The 14,553-nt window shown below is 39.9% G+C and overlaps 1 protein-coding gene across 1 annotated transcript; it reads left to right on the top strand.

Annotated features, from left to right (window-relative positions):
* The first annotated feature begins 8,214 nt into the window (after window positions 1-8,214).
* LOC147219013 (C-C motif chemokine 20-like) lies at window positions 8,215-9,484 on the top strand. The gene is made up of 4 exons (XM_086173120.1): window positions 8,215-8,332; window positions 8,480-8,600; window positions 9,012-9,089; window positions 9,202-9,484. The coding sequence occupies exons 1-4, from the start codon at window positions 8,251-8,253 to the stop codon at window positions 9,263-9,265; spliced, it is 345 nt and encodes a 114-aa protein (XP_086029246.1). The 5' UTR covers window positions 8,215-8,250; the 3' UTR covers window positions 9,266-9,484.
* Window positions 9,485-14,553: the final 5,069 nt, after the last annotated feature.

Raw genomic sequence — 14,553 nt, forward strand, 5'->3', positions numbered from 1 at the left:
GCTCTGGGTGAGAGCGTTGTGTTTGTGTTTTTGAACTTAAAAAGGTGAAACAGAAGTGTTTTGCCTACTGTTTTAAGCTGTGCTCTGGTAATCTCTGCCCTTTCCTGTAAAAAAAAAAAAAAAAGGCAATGTAAATTTTACTTCTTTTTTTTTTTTGCCAGGCATCAAAGGTGATCTCGGTGAGCGTTTCAACCATTGGGCTATGCGTGCGCGCGCACATGCAGATGCACGTCCGTGCCTGCATTTGCATGTGTTTGTGTAAAGCCCGCATCGTGGTCGGTCTCCATCTCGCTTTGTGGCTTCGCAGTTGCTACGCCAAAACCATCTCGATCCCCTGTAAGGCTTCATAATGGGCCCAGGAAGAGCATCTGGCGCTTTGAGAAGCCAAAAACGATCTATCCGCTTCGACCTGCCACTCTCCCCGTCCGCCATAATAATGTTTCCACGTTTCGTCCCCCCCCCCCAGTGCCACGACAGACTGCGCAATCACAAAGGCCCAATTAGCCTAGAGGGGATCACGATTTCGCTTTGGGACCGTTGAGCCAATCCTTTCAAGCGGCGCTCGGCGAGGGCCTATGGGGATGCGGCGCAGGTGGGTGGGACATGGTGGCTGTGTGGAGGTGTCACACTGACACGGATGGAGAAACGGTCCCTTGTTTCTGGTCATTTGTGTCACCAAAGTTTTGATTGATGACCGTCGGGATGTTTTTTCCCACTCTCCCCTGAGATTCACAGCGACTCTGGAGGGGGATTTCCATACTGGGCCTCTGGCCTCAGACCCCACCTTTAAATTGGGTCCTTTCAAAATACAAACACACAACTACACATCTACCTTTTGTCCCATTTAGGTCCCCAGATGGCTTCTGCCCACACATCTGTATTGTCATCTCCTACATTTAGATCCAATGTGGCCATATTTGTGTTTTCATCCACACGAATCAACACTTATTCACACTGTATCCGCAAGGGTGTAACAGGGATGAAGTGAACGGAAAGGACAGAGTAAAAAAAACTTAAATAAACTACATACGAAGTAGCCAAATGTAAATGTGTGCATGATTGTGAGCGTGTAAAGAGAAAAGCCCGAGGGACGGTAGGTGTGTGGGCGGTGAAAGAGAGGAACAAAAGAAAGCAGAGAGGAGAGATGAGGAGCAGCGCATTGCCAGGGAGAATTTGATTGGGTGGGTGGTTGTGGAGTTGGAGAGGAGGAGGATGAGGAGGAGGCGGTGTGTGTGTGTGTGTGTGTGTGTGTGTGTGTGTGTGTGTGTGGAGGGGGGGGTGTTGAAAAAGGATCTTCCCTCAAAGCCTCGCTAAGATATTCCTGGAGTGATTTAGGGTTTCATTTGGCTTTCAGTCCAACTCAGAATGCTTACATCGTACTGGGAGCGCAATCCATTTAATATTCATACCAGCAGACTGATATTCTCTTGGTTATATGACAGATAATAGTCAGACTCTCTCAGTGTGTACACGTGTGTAGTGAGTGGTTGAACTCCACGGGTCGACAGAGCGTCATTAGCATGTCAGAAGCATTTTGCTACTACCCTGTTCTCCCTGAAACAGCTGCTAGTCTGGTGAATTACTCAAGCACACATGTATGAGTGTGTGTGTGTGTGTGTGTGTGTGTGATTGCATGCGACTGTGCTTCCGCGTTTTGTCATGAGTTGCATTTTCTTCTAAACAGAAGGTTTTGGCAAAAACACCAAAAGTCCCCCTGTGTGTGTTTGCGTGTGAGTGTCTGCCCATAGTTTAATGAGTTAGAAAAAAACAAATCCACCACCAGCATCTTGTGTGTGTGTGTGTGTGTGTATGAAGGGTGTGTTTATGTTGTATATGCACGTATATGTGTGCGATTACAGAAACACTGTGTCATCGTGATGAGATATTCTCTACATCCATCTGTTCAGCTGGTGTTTACATTCTCAAGGGCTGCAAAAGAGAGAGGACACAAAAAAGATGTAGGTAAACAACTGAATGAGGACAATGTATGACAGCGTTTGTCTGTCAGTCACCGGAGCAACGACACACACTCGTGGATCACCTATGCAGCTCTCAGCCTAGTTTGTGATGTGATCTTTTAACGTGTCTGCCTGAGGATGTGCAACAGCAAAGCTGCGCCTTGTCTTCCTGTGTTTGTGGTTTTTGCGTGCGTAGCTTTTCAGTTGTACAAGTGCGAGTTTGGGAGATCTCATTGCTGCATTCTTCCTTATCTACTATCTTGGCAGAGAGCCCGTGCTGCCCCCCCCCCCTCAGCAATGTGACCAGGCTGTGATACTACACACCATCATCTTCACAGATAACAGACCACCCCAAAAATACTTTCTTTCTACCACATTACAGTTCTCCTCACCTCTTCTGGCTCACTGTATCCTCAAGAGTCTACATGGCCAGGCGTTTGCTCTGCCTGCCTAAAACACCCTTGAGCGCTTCCTAATGTCAAAAAAGGTCTTCAAAGTCTATATTTTCCCCTCTTTTCATCTTCAGCAACACATTCCGGAGGCCATAGATGTTACTGTATTAACTTGAATAGCAGAAGCGCAACTCTGACTGTTATATCACAAGTTTTCTTATCATTTTCCACAATAATTCCTCATCACCCCCGCAGCTACTTCAGTCACCCACACTCTGGACACACAGGGCAGATGGGATGTAGGAGGAGATGGTGAGGACAGAATCTTCTGGGCTCACATAATTACAAATCAACTAATTTACCAGAACTCTTAAACTATTAAAGACTGTATTATTTGTCTTGCCTCGCGGATCTGTCAGTCTGGAACAATGCTGAGGACAATAATCTGGGCAGGGTTTTTCAACTCGAGCTACAGCCACGTGTTTTGAGAGATCCTCTTTTTTACCGCTCCCTTTGTTGCACGAGACTCCTCCGTTATAAGGCGATTTTAAGGAAATAAAGAGCGCCCTTGTTTTTAGTCCTCAGGAAGTTTCTTGCTGTTTTTAAAATGTTTTTTTTTTTTTTATCCAAACTCCTTTTCATATTCAACATTTGGGGTTAAAAGGTGGTTGTTTTTGTTCTTTTTGTCTTAGACCGTGCACGCATCCTCGCCCTTCTTTCGGCCCAAACCCACGCAGGTGACCAGAAGGGGCTTTGCGTGGGTGGACAACTCAATGGCGACCCTCTCTCTACCCTCACCATCCAACTCCTCCCCTCCCCTTCTCTCTTTTTCTTGCCCTCCATCCAACAGCATGAGTCCAAGCAGAAGGAGGGGGGCCTTGGAGATAAAACGTTTTATTTCAAAGAAACACCCAGGCCAATATGCCGGTCAAAATGTTGCTATCCAAGCACAACAGCAAAAATAAGAAAATGTAACGCTAATGACTCTGCTGCAGTTGGTGAACTTCTTGTTAAATTGTGGCAAAATCATTTATTGACCGGCATTCAAAACAAACTTGTGAATATATGTTGTAGTATCTGCTGACATTCATATTTCAGTCAGGGTCACGTAGTGTAAGAAATTTATTCTAAATGGCAATTTTCACTATTTTGTTTTCAGCAGAATAGTGTTGATTTAGAAGCCCTTTTATGTGTCTTCACAGGGAGGATAAGGTGGGTAGAGCAGCAGTAAAAAAAAACCCATAGGGTGTGGAAAAGAGCAGCGCATCAATGGCAACAGATACGACGTTGCCTTAAGTCAGACAGGGATGGGAAGGAGAGGTTGAGGTGAATGTGGGTTGCAAAGCGGCGTACAGTGGAGTGAGGAAGAATAGGTTGACTGAAGCCTCTAAAATAAGACGCTTTGACTGACATTTGCCAATGGTGTATGAGGAAGAAAATAAGCGGCGCTAACTGTATGTGTAGAAGGATATGAGGGGGATGTGGGCTGATGTGGGCTGATTTGGATCAGTTGATACAGAAGCATTGACAGCAGAATGTTTAGAAATGTCTTCGTATCAACAAGCTCTGTGAGTGTTAGCCCATCTTATCATATAAAATTATCATATATTACACTATCTGTGTTTCAGCCACTATTAACAGTATTTGGCTGTCAGTTATTCATAATATCCCAATCTTGGCCATTTTCTGGTCCCTGCTGTGTATTTGCAGCTATGATTAACCCCATTTGTTTAGTGTCAGTCTATTTTAGCCGTTGCATTATGTATCAATTACCTATTCTCACCCCCTATGACCTCATTAGAACCACTTTCCTGTTTTTATTATTATATTTGGCCATATGTTGCTATGTGCTAGTATCCCTTCCATGTTGTACGAAATTGACCAATTTACTACGGCAATAACTTTTCCACATCTTTTATTCATTTGCTTACAATAATAATCATTGTTCTTTTTTGTTATCCTGCCCTCAGGGTTACAGAGGTGCTTGAGTCAAATCGAGCCGACATTTTGTGATACATTTTTATCACATTATCATAATGATCATATTTTATAACATTGTTATCCAAGGTTTTTAAGCACATATAAACCATTCATCATTCATTATTTCATTTTTAACTTCTGTAAACAACATTGTTTTACATCTTTCAGCACAATTAATGCCAATCAAACTGTAATTGTGAAAAATAAGCCCAGCTGAGCCATGTGGCAGCACAGCTGGCGAAAGCTATGTTTTTAGCATTCTTTAGCTTTCTATGTCCTGTTCTCAGCTTCCGTTAACATTCTTTCGCGGCATGTGCAGTGAAAGCACCAAGTGAGTTGATGGTAAGGCTTCATGGCATTTGGCATTCAGAGAGTGACGATACTGCCTCTTTTCTTGTTCAAGTGCACGTTTTTTTTTTTCTCTGTGAGACAGGATGCGTTGTTAAAGTGATCCAAAATAAAACACAATCACAGACATTGCATTCAGAGTCATCCTCCTAGTCCAGCTGTCCTTATTTTTGTAATCGCAATGTTAATGGGAAGCTTTTTATTCTTTGGTGAAGCCCTTTCTTTCATAGTCACAGGCTGCGATGTCACAAGGTGGACAATAATTTTACACTCTGAAAAGAGACTGTTCAAGTTGTCCTCAAGTCAAGCTTTCACTCCTTCTTTGTCAAATGGTTCTGATGTAACACATGGATAATATTTTTCATTGAAAGAAAGGCCACCATTTAGAAAGGCTGTATTGACCCACCGTCGTCATCAAGCTACGACCTTCTTCACTTCTCATCTGAAACCTGTAGCTGTCCCTAAAGAAAAATAAATTTTGTCCTTCCAACCATACCCATATATTCTTCAGACTCTCTCTCAAATCCCTTGGTGTTTTTTTAACTGTGCCCTCGTTGTCATTCTTACATGTACGTAGTCCCTGCATATATAAAAGAACATGCTCCATTGTTCTAGCTTTGATACAAAGAATACTAAGTCCTGATGGATTATTACTTTCAATGAACAGTGTATTGCTGAGAAAACTTCAACCAGTCCTCAGTTGACTCTTTATTACTTTGGTCTCTGCGTATGGTTTCTTATTATGTTCTGAGCTGAATACAAATGCTTCCTTTATACTTCATAATCACATATCACGAACATTTTATGTACATTTTTCCAAAGACAAATGGATGTTCTGAAGACCATAGTCTTTCTCTAAGTAGTTTAAGTGTTTGTTGAGGCTGTCCTTGAAACTGGGCTTTCGAACAAGCAGTACAGATCAATGTGGACCAATGTAGATATTAATATAGACCAATCTAGAGCAGTGTGGACAAATTTGAAAAAGGTGGTCTGACATTAGCGGGTTTAATATTAGAGGGAAACGGCTAAATATTCAGCTAATGTGGGGTGGTTTGGATCAAGTGGGTTGAGAGTGGAGCGTCTCCTTTCGGACCACCTGAGCTGACCCTACGCTCAATTTTTGTGAACAAAAGGTCGCTGTTTGTCATGACAAATGAGTCCAACTCTGAATGCAACGTTTTGCTTTTGATTTACAAAGCGTTTCAGTTTTTGTTTTCATTTTTATGGCCTTCAACTGTTTTAATTGAATCACACTGCTTTTATCATTTTAATTTCCAACAGCAATATGTGCTTCAGTCATACAAAGGTGCCCTAAATCAAAGGTATTGTATTTACACTTTAAGTAAAACAGATGTTTGGAAAGCAATGAGTGATGAATTTCAACATATTTTGAGAATATTTTGGTTTATCCTATTTTTTAATTAACGTTATGATTAACTTTTTACTATTCTAATGAACAGAATAATAAACAATTTGAGTGCGTGTGAGGATAGATAGAGTGAGGAGATTATGTCTCAAAACAAATGGCTGTCCAGTCAAAGCATTTTTCTTTTCTTTTTTTTTTTACCAAAATACATACGTGGCACACATATGCACGCAGACACACAGAAAAGAGGGTGAAACTGAAGCTGGGTTAAACTAGCTGTCCCTGATCACTGTTACTGACATGATTTGCCCTCAAGGCAAGTGTAATGATATTTAGCTGAATCCCAAGCTGGTGCACTTGTGTTACAAATACTGTTGGGTTGCTTTAGTGTGTTTCACTGCCGGAACCGCGGGTGGGTTTATTTGAAGGAACAAAAAACCTAATTTGCATTTTACATATAATTATCAGCCTCTTTGTTGTTATGACAGATTTTCAGGTTGATGTGGGACATGTGCTTCACACCCATGTATTATTTTGGAGTTTGACATCCATCAGAGGATGCGCTCATGCAAGCATTGCCCCCCTATGGCCAAAAGAGGCAACAGCCTCTTCTTTCGGACACCGTCTAATGTGTTGCGACTGTGCATGAGGTGCTAAACTGTTATGTGTGGGCCTGACTTTCAAGTGTAAGGGCAGAGGAGGATTCAAGGAGGGCGCAAGTCAGGCAAGTCATAACAAGAACACAATGAGTCACAGTCTGAACAACCGTCACAAAATGACAAAAGCTGAAAAAGTTAGCAAAGGTTGTGTTTGCGCAAGTGATGATTTAACCACAGATGCATTGACTTCTACAGTTACAAAATACTGATAGTTATTGTCTTTTCATCTGCTTAATAAATTCAGTCGGGTTTTATGTAATGTTTGGGGGCTGTGAATACTAAAATTTAGTTGAATCCTGGCAGTACAGGCCTGCAAATCACAGTAATAGTTCATGTCGTACGGCTTTTACGACTCAACCCGTCGTAGGGTTATGCGATAAATTGTTTCAGCGAAGACGTTATAATGCGAGCGATGTCATAGTCACAAAATGTGAAAATAGAGCGAATCCATCCAAACATGATGTCTGACACTGGTTTTAGGGGTTCGGGCACAGATTATACAATAACTTCATCAGATAAGCATCACACTGATTACTATACAAAGACAGAGAGATTTTTGTTTCCACTCAACACGAAAATGCAGCTATTTATTACAGAAAGTGTGCATTTGTAAAAAATGCAACATGATGACTGTAAATCACTCTTGCAGTGATTTGTTAAAATTCCTTTCAGCATATTACTGTACCAAGCATTTTAATTTTCACAATCACTTATTTACAACTTGAAAGTATTCAGTATCCTGTAGAGCATTTACAAAATTAAAGATGTGCCTATCTGGGTTAGCTGTGCTAGATTTATAGTTGTCAGCTTTCTGCAAATTAAATAGGTCATGCTAACGAAGGGGTTTGACAAGGCTCTCATACTCCATCAGCTCTCGCCACAAAAACAATTTGAGGACTTCTGATCATGCAGCAACTACCATCTGCAGTTTGAAGTTACAATATCACATCAATGAAAATGATACTGTTTTTTTGTTCATATTAGAGCATTTAAAGAGCATGAAAAGTCACTTTTTTGTTTGTGAATCATTACACTAAAGAGTAATAATGCTTGTTTTTTTGTACACATTTCAAATACAGCCTTTGAGAATTCTTAATGAAAAAAATGGGTGATGATGAAAATAAAAAAAAAAAACTTCACAGCATAATTATCAACCTAGAAAGAATATAGATGCATAAATATAGATGCATAAATATAGATGCAAGCCCAGGGAGATTATTTGAACCTATTTTATCAGTGCGCCACCTCCGCAGTGAAATGCTTATAGGCATGTAGTGTAGAAATAATTCTTAGTGTTTCATAATAGCACAGCAGTGCTTTGATTTTAATCAGTGTGCAGTGTGTGCTACTTTAGCTTGCATGATGCAATATTGGCTTTCCTGTCCTAAATTAAGAAGCCGCAGGTTAACAAAAAAAAAAATAAAATCCAGATTCCTAGGTGTATAAATACTCCTGTGCATGTGTGTGTATGTGTGTGAGTGTGTGTGTGTGTGTGTGCATACCTTACGATTTCGGTTAATTCGCTGCTGGTCATTTGGATATTCAACATGGCTCGTAGAGGTTTGATCACCATGACAACCATTGTCTTCTGTCTCACGATTGGCTACCTCAGTCCAGTCCACACTGCCAGTAAGTTAATTAAAATTCCATTTACCTGTTTATTTTTTAAAACAAAAGGAAGCAAAGTAAATGATTGAGTGATTTGTGCGAACATGGCTGATGAAGAGGAAGAAAAGACAAAATGGCTCATCAGCAATGTGATGTGTTTGTGTCCAGATATTTCCCGATCCAGGGTCAAATGCTGTACGAGCTACAATCACAAGCCGATCCCTTTCAATCGCATAAAGGGCTACAGAGAGCAAACTACGCTGGAATATTGTCGCATTGACGCGATCATGTAAGACCCCATTCTGTCCAACATTTCCTGACTCATGATTTGATTTTGAATAACAGTTTATGAGACATGTTTTGGGATACAGACACTGATTCATCAAGCTGCTCCAGTATTTATGTAGCTTTTTGGTGTGCTTCATGTAACTGTGAATAAACAAAATTCTATTTCAGTTTTTAAAGATACTGAATCCAATTACTCAATTGGGTGGGGTTTTAGATTTCAATTCTGGTATTTAAAGGCTTTAGTCCAAAAAATTAAAAAAAAAAAAAACATTTTGACACAAAAGGCTTAAATTCTCAAATTGTATTACCTTCATTTTTTCTGATAATATATTAATATTAAGCTATTACTCGACTGTCTGGTTTCCCTTTGAAATTCTCCATGAGGCTGGATGCATTATGAATGTAATTACAGTTTTTACACGGTTCAGAAGAAGGAGATCTGTGTGACTCCAAAGGATCTGTGGGTGAAGAAAACTCTGATTTTACTCAGGTATGAACTTTGCCAACTTATTTTAGTTCGGATATTGAAAAACATAGTTTGTGTGCAATCAGAAGGTGTTTTTTTTCAGGTGTAATGACAATAACTGCAATCTCTTTTGCAGTTCAAAACTGAAAAGGATGTCAACGTCCGGCTTGTCTGAAGAACAAATCCAAAGAAAAGTGTAAAGCAATCCAGAACTTTATCATTTGAGAAGATCTTCAATACCGCAGCAAGCTTTGTAAGGCATTTATAAGACAATGAAGCAAAAACGATTGAAACAAAATGTGCGTTAATCTTGTAGGTTTTTCATTTTCCAAAAGCACATGGTATGAGTTCTTGAACTAGAAGGAAAGCAAAAAATACCTATAAAATTAGTTTTTGCTATGCACTCGACTTTTTCTCAATATTACTGAGCGTTTCTTGCTTTCTATTCCTGCTACCCTTCTTGCAGAAAACCTGCTTTTTTGTTCTATAAATATATTTCATGAGAAACTGTTTCAAAGAAATAAATTTAGTTTGGAACATGCATATTGTTGTCTCCATCTATTAAATTAAATTAATTTAACTGCACACTAACTTGTGATTGTGACCTTTTATAAGGCTTCTATTTTCAGAAGGAATTTGCTGCACTTACATACTTAGAAACAAGAAGATTCAAATTATCATGCAGCAAGAAAGTCCGCGATTTGATTTCAACAGGGGACCTTTCTTTGCGGAGTTTGCACGCTCTCCCTGTGTCTGTGTGGGTTCTCCAGTTTAATGAGAGAGTGAACGGTTATTTGTCTCTATATGTGGCCTTGTAATCGTCCGGCGGTATCAAGAGTGAATGAATTATCTGACTGGTAAACTCAGGTCAGCTTTAGGAAATTTATTTTCTAAATCTCTGGCCCAGATCTGCAGTAGAGGATTTTCTCTACAGTTCTTAAGAGACAGCAATGCCACACTTCATGTGGTGATTCCAACACCCCACTAGATGTCAGAAGTGATTCACACATTTTACCCCACCTTGAGTGTTTGGTGGTCATTTCAAGGGCCCAGATTCATTTTTAGAAATACGTCTAACAATCATTTGGGAAATTTCTAAGGCGAAATACTTCTTTTAGTGCTTATTGTATTCATCTCTCTGTGGCCTGACTTAGACGGAACAAGTAGGATAGGAACCTGTTGGATAAGGATATATACGTTTATATATATATATATATATATATATATATGTAAAAAAAATATGTGTGTATATATATATATATATATATATTGTAACGTATTAGTCAGGAAAAACACCTGGTTTATGGTAAAACATCCGTTTGGTAAGAAATAGCCACACAAGCCTGCAATAACTGTTACCACCAATTCCAGGTAAAAAAAAACAGAATTCCTTGCACCCCAAACTACACCCACAAAATTCCCGACAACCCCAAAATCACACAGAAAACAAGCATCAACATAAACACTACATTCGTGACTCGCGACACTATATAGATAACAGAAAAATAAAAAAATATATATGGTTATACAAATCTTTATTTGTTTACCTGAGGCTGTTTGAAGAAAAGGACCTGGTTGTTTAGCGGTGCACTTATATTTTATATTAATTGTAAAAAACAGACCACAAACTAGTCCACCTGACCTTTAAATTTATTTAGTTAAATAATTGAACATTCACATCTTAAAACATTTTCTGGCTCATGTTTAATTTCTTGCAGACATTTAGTGATTTCACTATTTTAAAAGGCCACCGATTTTTTCCTTTTTTTTTTCTTTTGAAAATGAAATAGTTAATCATAATGTTCTATCTACAATCCAAGAATGATATTACACAAAGATGATAGTCCACATATTTTCTGATAATGCTCAGCTCTTGTAGTCTGCACTGTCTGCACTGTCTCTTTCTTGGAATTAGTTAGTGAATGATGGAAGGCATGTTCCTCTCAGTCCAACACTTTACCAGGAAATAGCCTACATTTATAAGTTGCTGCTATGACCAGTGTTTTTCAAGCTCTCGAGTCTTTCAAATAACATATTTTAGTTTTAAAGTGCTTTCTGATTTTTCTACTAAGGTACAATGTTTTATATTTTACTTAGCCATAGATCTTTTCATTTCCTGCCTCCTTCAGTGCCCACCTGTTCATTGTCTTCAACCAACAAGTATTTTACCTCAAGCTGTGCTCTCACACATAAACACACACACGCACACACACACACACACGTACACACATCACTCCATCCGCCCTGCACCCCGTTGGCACGAGGCCATGTCATCAACAACAGACACACACAGGCACAAGCCACTAAAAGCTCTAACAAATATAGGACAACAAAATAACATTCAAATGACATTAAATCTATATTGGTTTTTGATCAGTGCGCAACTTGTGAGTTCATCGATACTGGTGTGGAAAGGGGCTTTTGGTTGTAAGAGGACAAAGTGACAGCAACATCAACCACATTGGCCATAATGATGGTGATTAACCAATAGCCCTCCTTGTATTGCAGGTATTTTCCACCTGCAACGTGATAACACGTTTAACCAGATAACTTGTATATGCCTGGCACGGAAAAAGTAACGAAACTCTGAGACCACCAGTGATGAGTTTGAAGGAGGGACTGCATTGTGGCTGCGTGGAAGGAAATAGGTTGTTTCCAGTGCAGTTCTACAGTGAGTTAAATGTGTATGATTTGAATGGGGAGTTTATGCGTGGACTGTGCCTGAGACCTTGAGAATGCTCGCAACACAAAAAGCAAATTTTACATCAGATCACGAAGGACAAACACAGTGACAAGTCTCTGCTTGAACTCCATTTCGAGCATAACAGTTTTGGTGTTGAGCATCAGCTCAAGGCAACTGCAAGTTGTTTGTTTTTTTTTCCTAATAGCCAAAGTTGTGTATCTTTATGTAGATTTATATGTTACAGTTTATACTATTTGCACTGAAACATCAGTGATTCATCACACTGAAAGGCAAGACATTACATTGCATTACATTACATTACATTACAGTCATGTAGCAGACTAACAAAAATTGCAATTCAATAACCGAAGATCCAAAGTACCAGTAGTTGTTATTCAGAAGTCACCACTCTACCAAATAGCCATCTCAAAACCATATACATACATACATTCATTTCTTGTTTTTTTTTTTTTTTTGGGTGGGGGGGCTAAGTGCGATAAGTGGGTGAGTGCTTGGTGAAGAGGTACGTTTTCAGCTCACGGTGGAAGATGGGCAGCGACCCCGCTGTTCTGACCTTTTCCGGGAGTGCGTTCCACCTCCGAGACCGAGAGGAGCCGAGACCGTTTCGATCGGAAGCCGGGGGCGATGGGGTGGACGGTCGCCGAGAGGTGGCAGATCGCAGGGGACGGGTAGGGACATGTGGTTTGACCATGTCCTGAAGATATGATGCCCGGTAGGCGACTACCAGGGTCTTTAACTTGATGCGGGCGGCTACCGGAAGCCAGTGAAGGGACATAGGAAGGGGAGTTGTGTGGGAGAATTTGGGACGGTTGTACACCAGGTGGGCTGCAGCTTTCTGAATAAGCTCCAGAGGCCTGATGGTTACCGCTGGGGCACCGTGAAGGAGGGAGTTGCAGTAGTCCAGACAAGAGATGACTAGAGCCTGGATGTGTATCTGCGTCGTATCCTCCGCGAGGAATTTGTGAATCTTCCTGATGTTGTGAAGGAGGAATCTGCAGGAATATGCGACGACGGCGACATTCGCTGAGAACGACAGTTGGTTGTCTAGGACCACACCCAGGTTTCTCGCAGTTGTGGTTGGCAAGAGAATATTTTCTCACTTTATCAAATGAAAGACATCTAAATTGCAAGAGAAGGCGTCTCCATCGTGAAAGAACCATAATAGAAGTATAAATACTTTAAAAGCAATTAACAGAATTTCTCAGCTATGTGTTTGAATATCACTGGTATGCCACTTTCTGCAATTATCCACACTTTTGTGGAACCTATAACAACATTTTTTTTAAAGATATGATGTATATTTGCTAACCTAAATGGATGCCAGGTTGCACAGGACCTATTGTACAAGACACTGTGTTCTTTGGCATCTCACAGCTGCCTCTGCGTCTCACCTCATCAACTCTTTCATAAAACCACAAGAATTCACCATAGAAACATACCTCAGTGCATAAACAGCAACACTGGGAGAAAATGGTAGAATTTGATTAAAGAAATGTCTAAACTGCAGTCAATAGCAACAAAAAAAACAAAATACTATGAATATCAAAAGCCTCTTAATCTCACTCCACAACATAGTATCTAAAGGAACACTTTATATAGTGGACATCTGAAATATCTCTTAAGGATTGTTGTACATTCTGAAGTCCTGTCTGCCCTGAAGCAAACATTCTTCCTGATGAATTTTTACACAAATGTGATCTCCTTTGATACAAGACAGACTTTTCAATGAATTCTCAAAAAGTACTTGTCTAGACCATTGTTTAAAAAAGGACATGTTAATAAGAAAAGGCCATGACAGATAGCCATAACCATGGGTCAAATGTCAGAGCTGCTCTTTTATTGATATTTTAACCAGATAAAAGTAGAATTAGTAACAATAATTTGTCAAGCCCAATGCTAGTCACCCTATAAATAAAAACCTTGTTTCCTAGATGACACATATCATGTTCCACCTACCAACAGTGACGTCGCATGCTGCACGCTGCAAGCTGACCGACTTAAAGTGTTAGGGGCTTCAACTTGACATGTTTCCACGAATTGGTGAGGTACTGACGATGAGTTAGTTTTTACAGAGCGGGCAGAAAAAAGAAAGTTCCCGCCATGAAATGGGGCCATGTGGGGAGGTGTTTGAGGTCTAGGTGAAAGTGCTGAACCGAGACCTCAGCGCAAATGGCTTGTTTCCACAAGTTATCTGGTGGTCCACATTTTCCACTGTTGAATTAATTTTTAGAATGAGTAGAATGCATGAATTGAAGCTAAAATGTTTCATAGATATTAGACTTAATAAACTGTATATGTGATATACTGTACAAATGATATGATTTTACTATTTTGTGGGTAATTAGACTGTTGCTCTAGTCTGAACAACTCCATTATTTCATTATTATTCAGATGATTAGATAGCATTCTGCAAAGTCATCGACTGTTCCATCAATGACATGTTTCCATTGTGTGTGTGTGTGTGTGTGTGTGTGTGTGTGTGTGTGTGTGTGCGTGTGTGTGTATGAGGAGGTGGGGCTGCAACCAGAGACTGTTTGGAAAGAATGAAAGTCCTCATCAGGGCATGAGTAAATAAATATATTCATTGTCATCTTTCCGTTATAGTTTACACACACACACTATGTGACACGGTTTCGTCAGATCAAAGCGAATGCTGCATCGTCTGCTTTTGAATTAAATTAAATCTATTTTTGGGTTTGGGGGTGGAGAGCCTTTCAAATTATTTATAACTGTCACAAATCAGATTGGATATTTGTTTGCATAAAGTTTCAATATTTAATGGTT

This window comes from Fistularia commersonii, chromosome 25 (assembly GCF_037954325.1).
Source record: "Fistularia commersonii isolate RoL2024-O1a breed Wild chromosome 25, RoL_Fcom_v1.0, whole genome shotgun sequence".
NCBI lineage: Eukaryota > Metazoa > Chordata > Actinopteri > Syngnathiformes > Fistulariidae > Fistularia > Fistularia commersonii.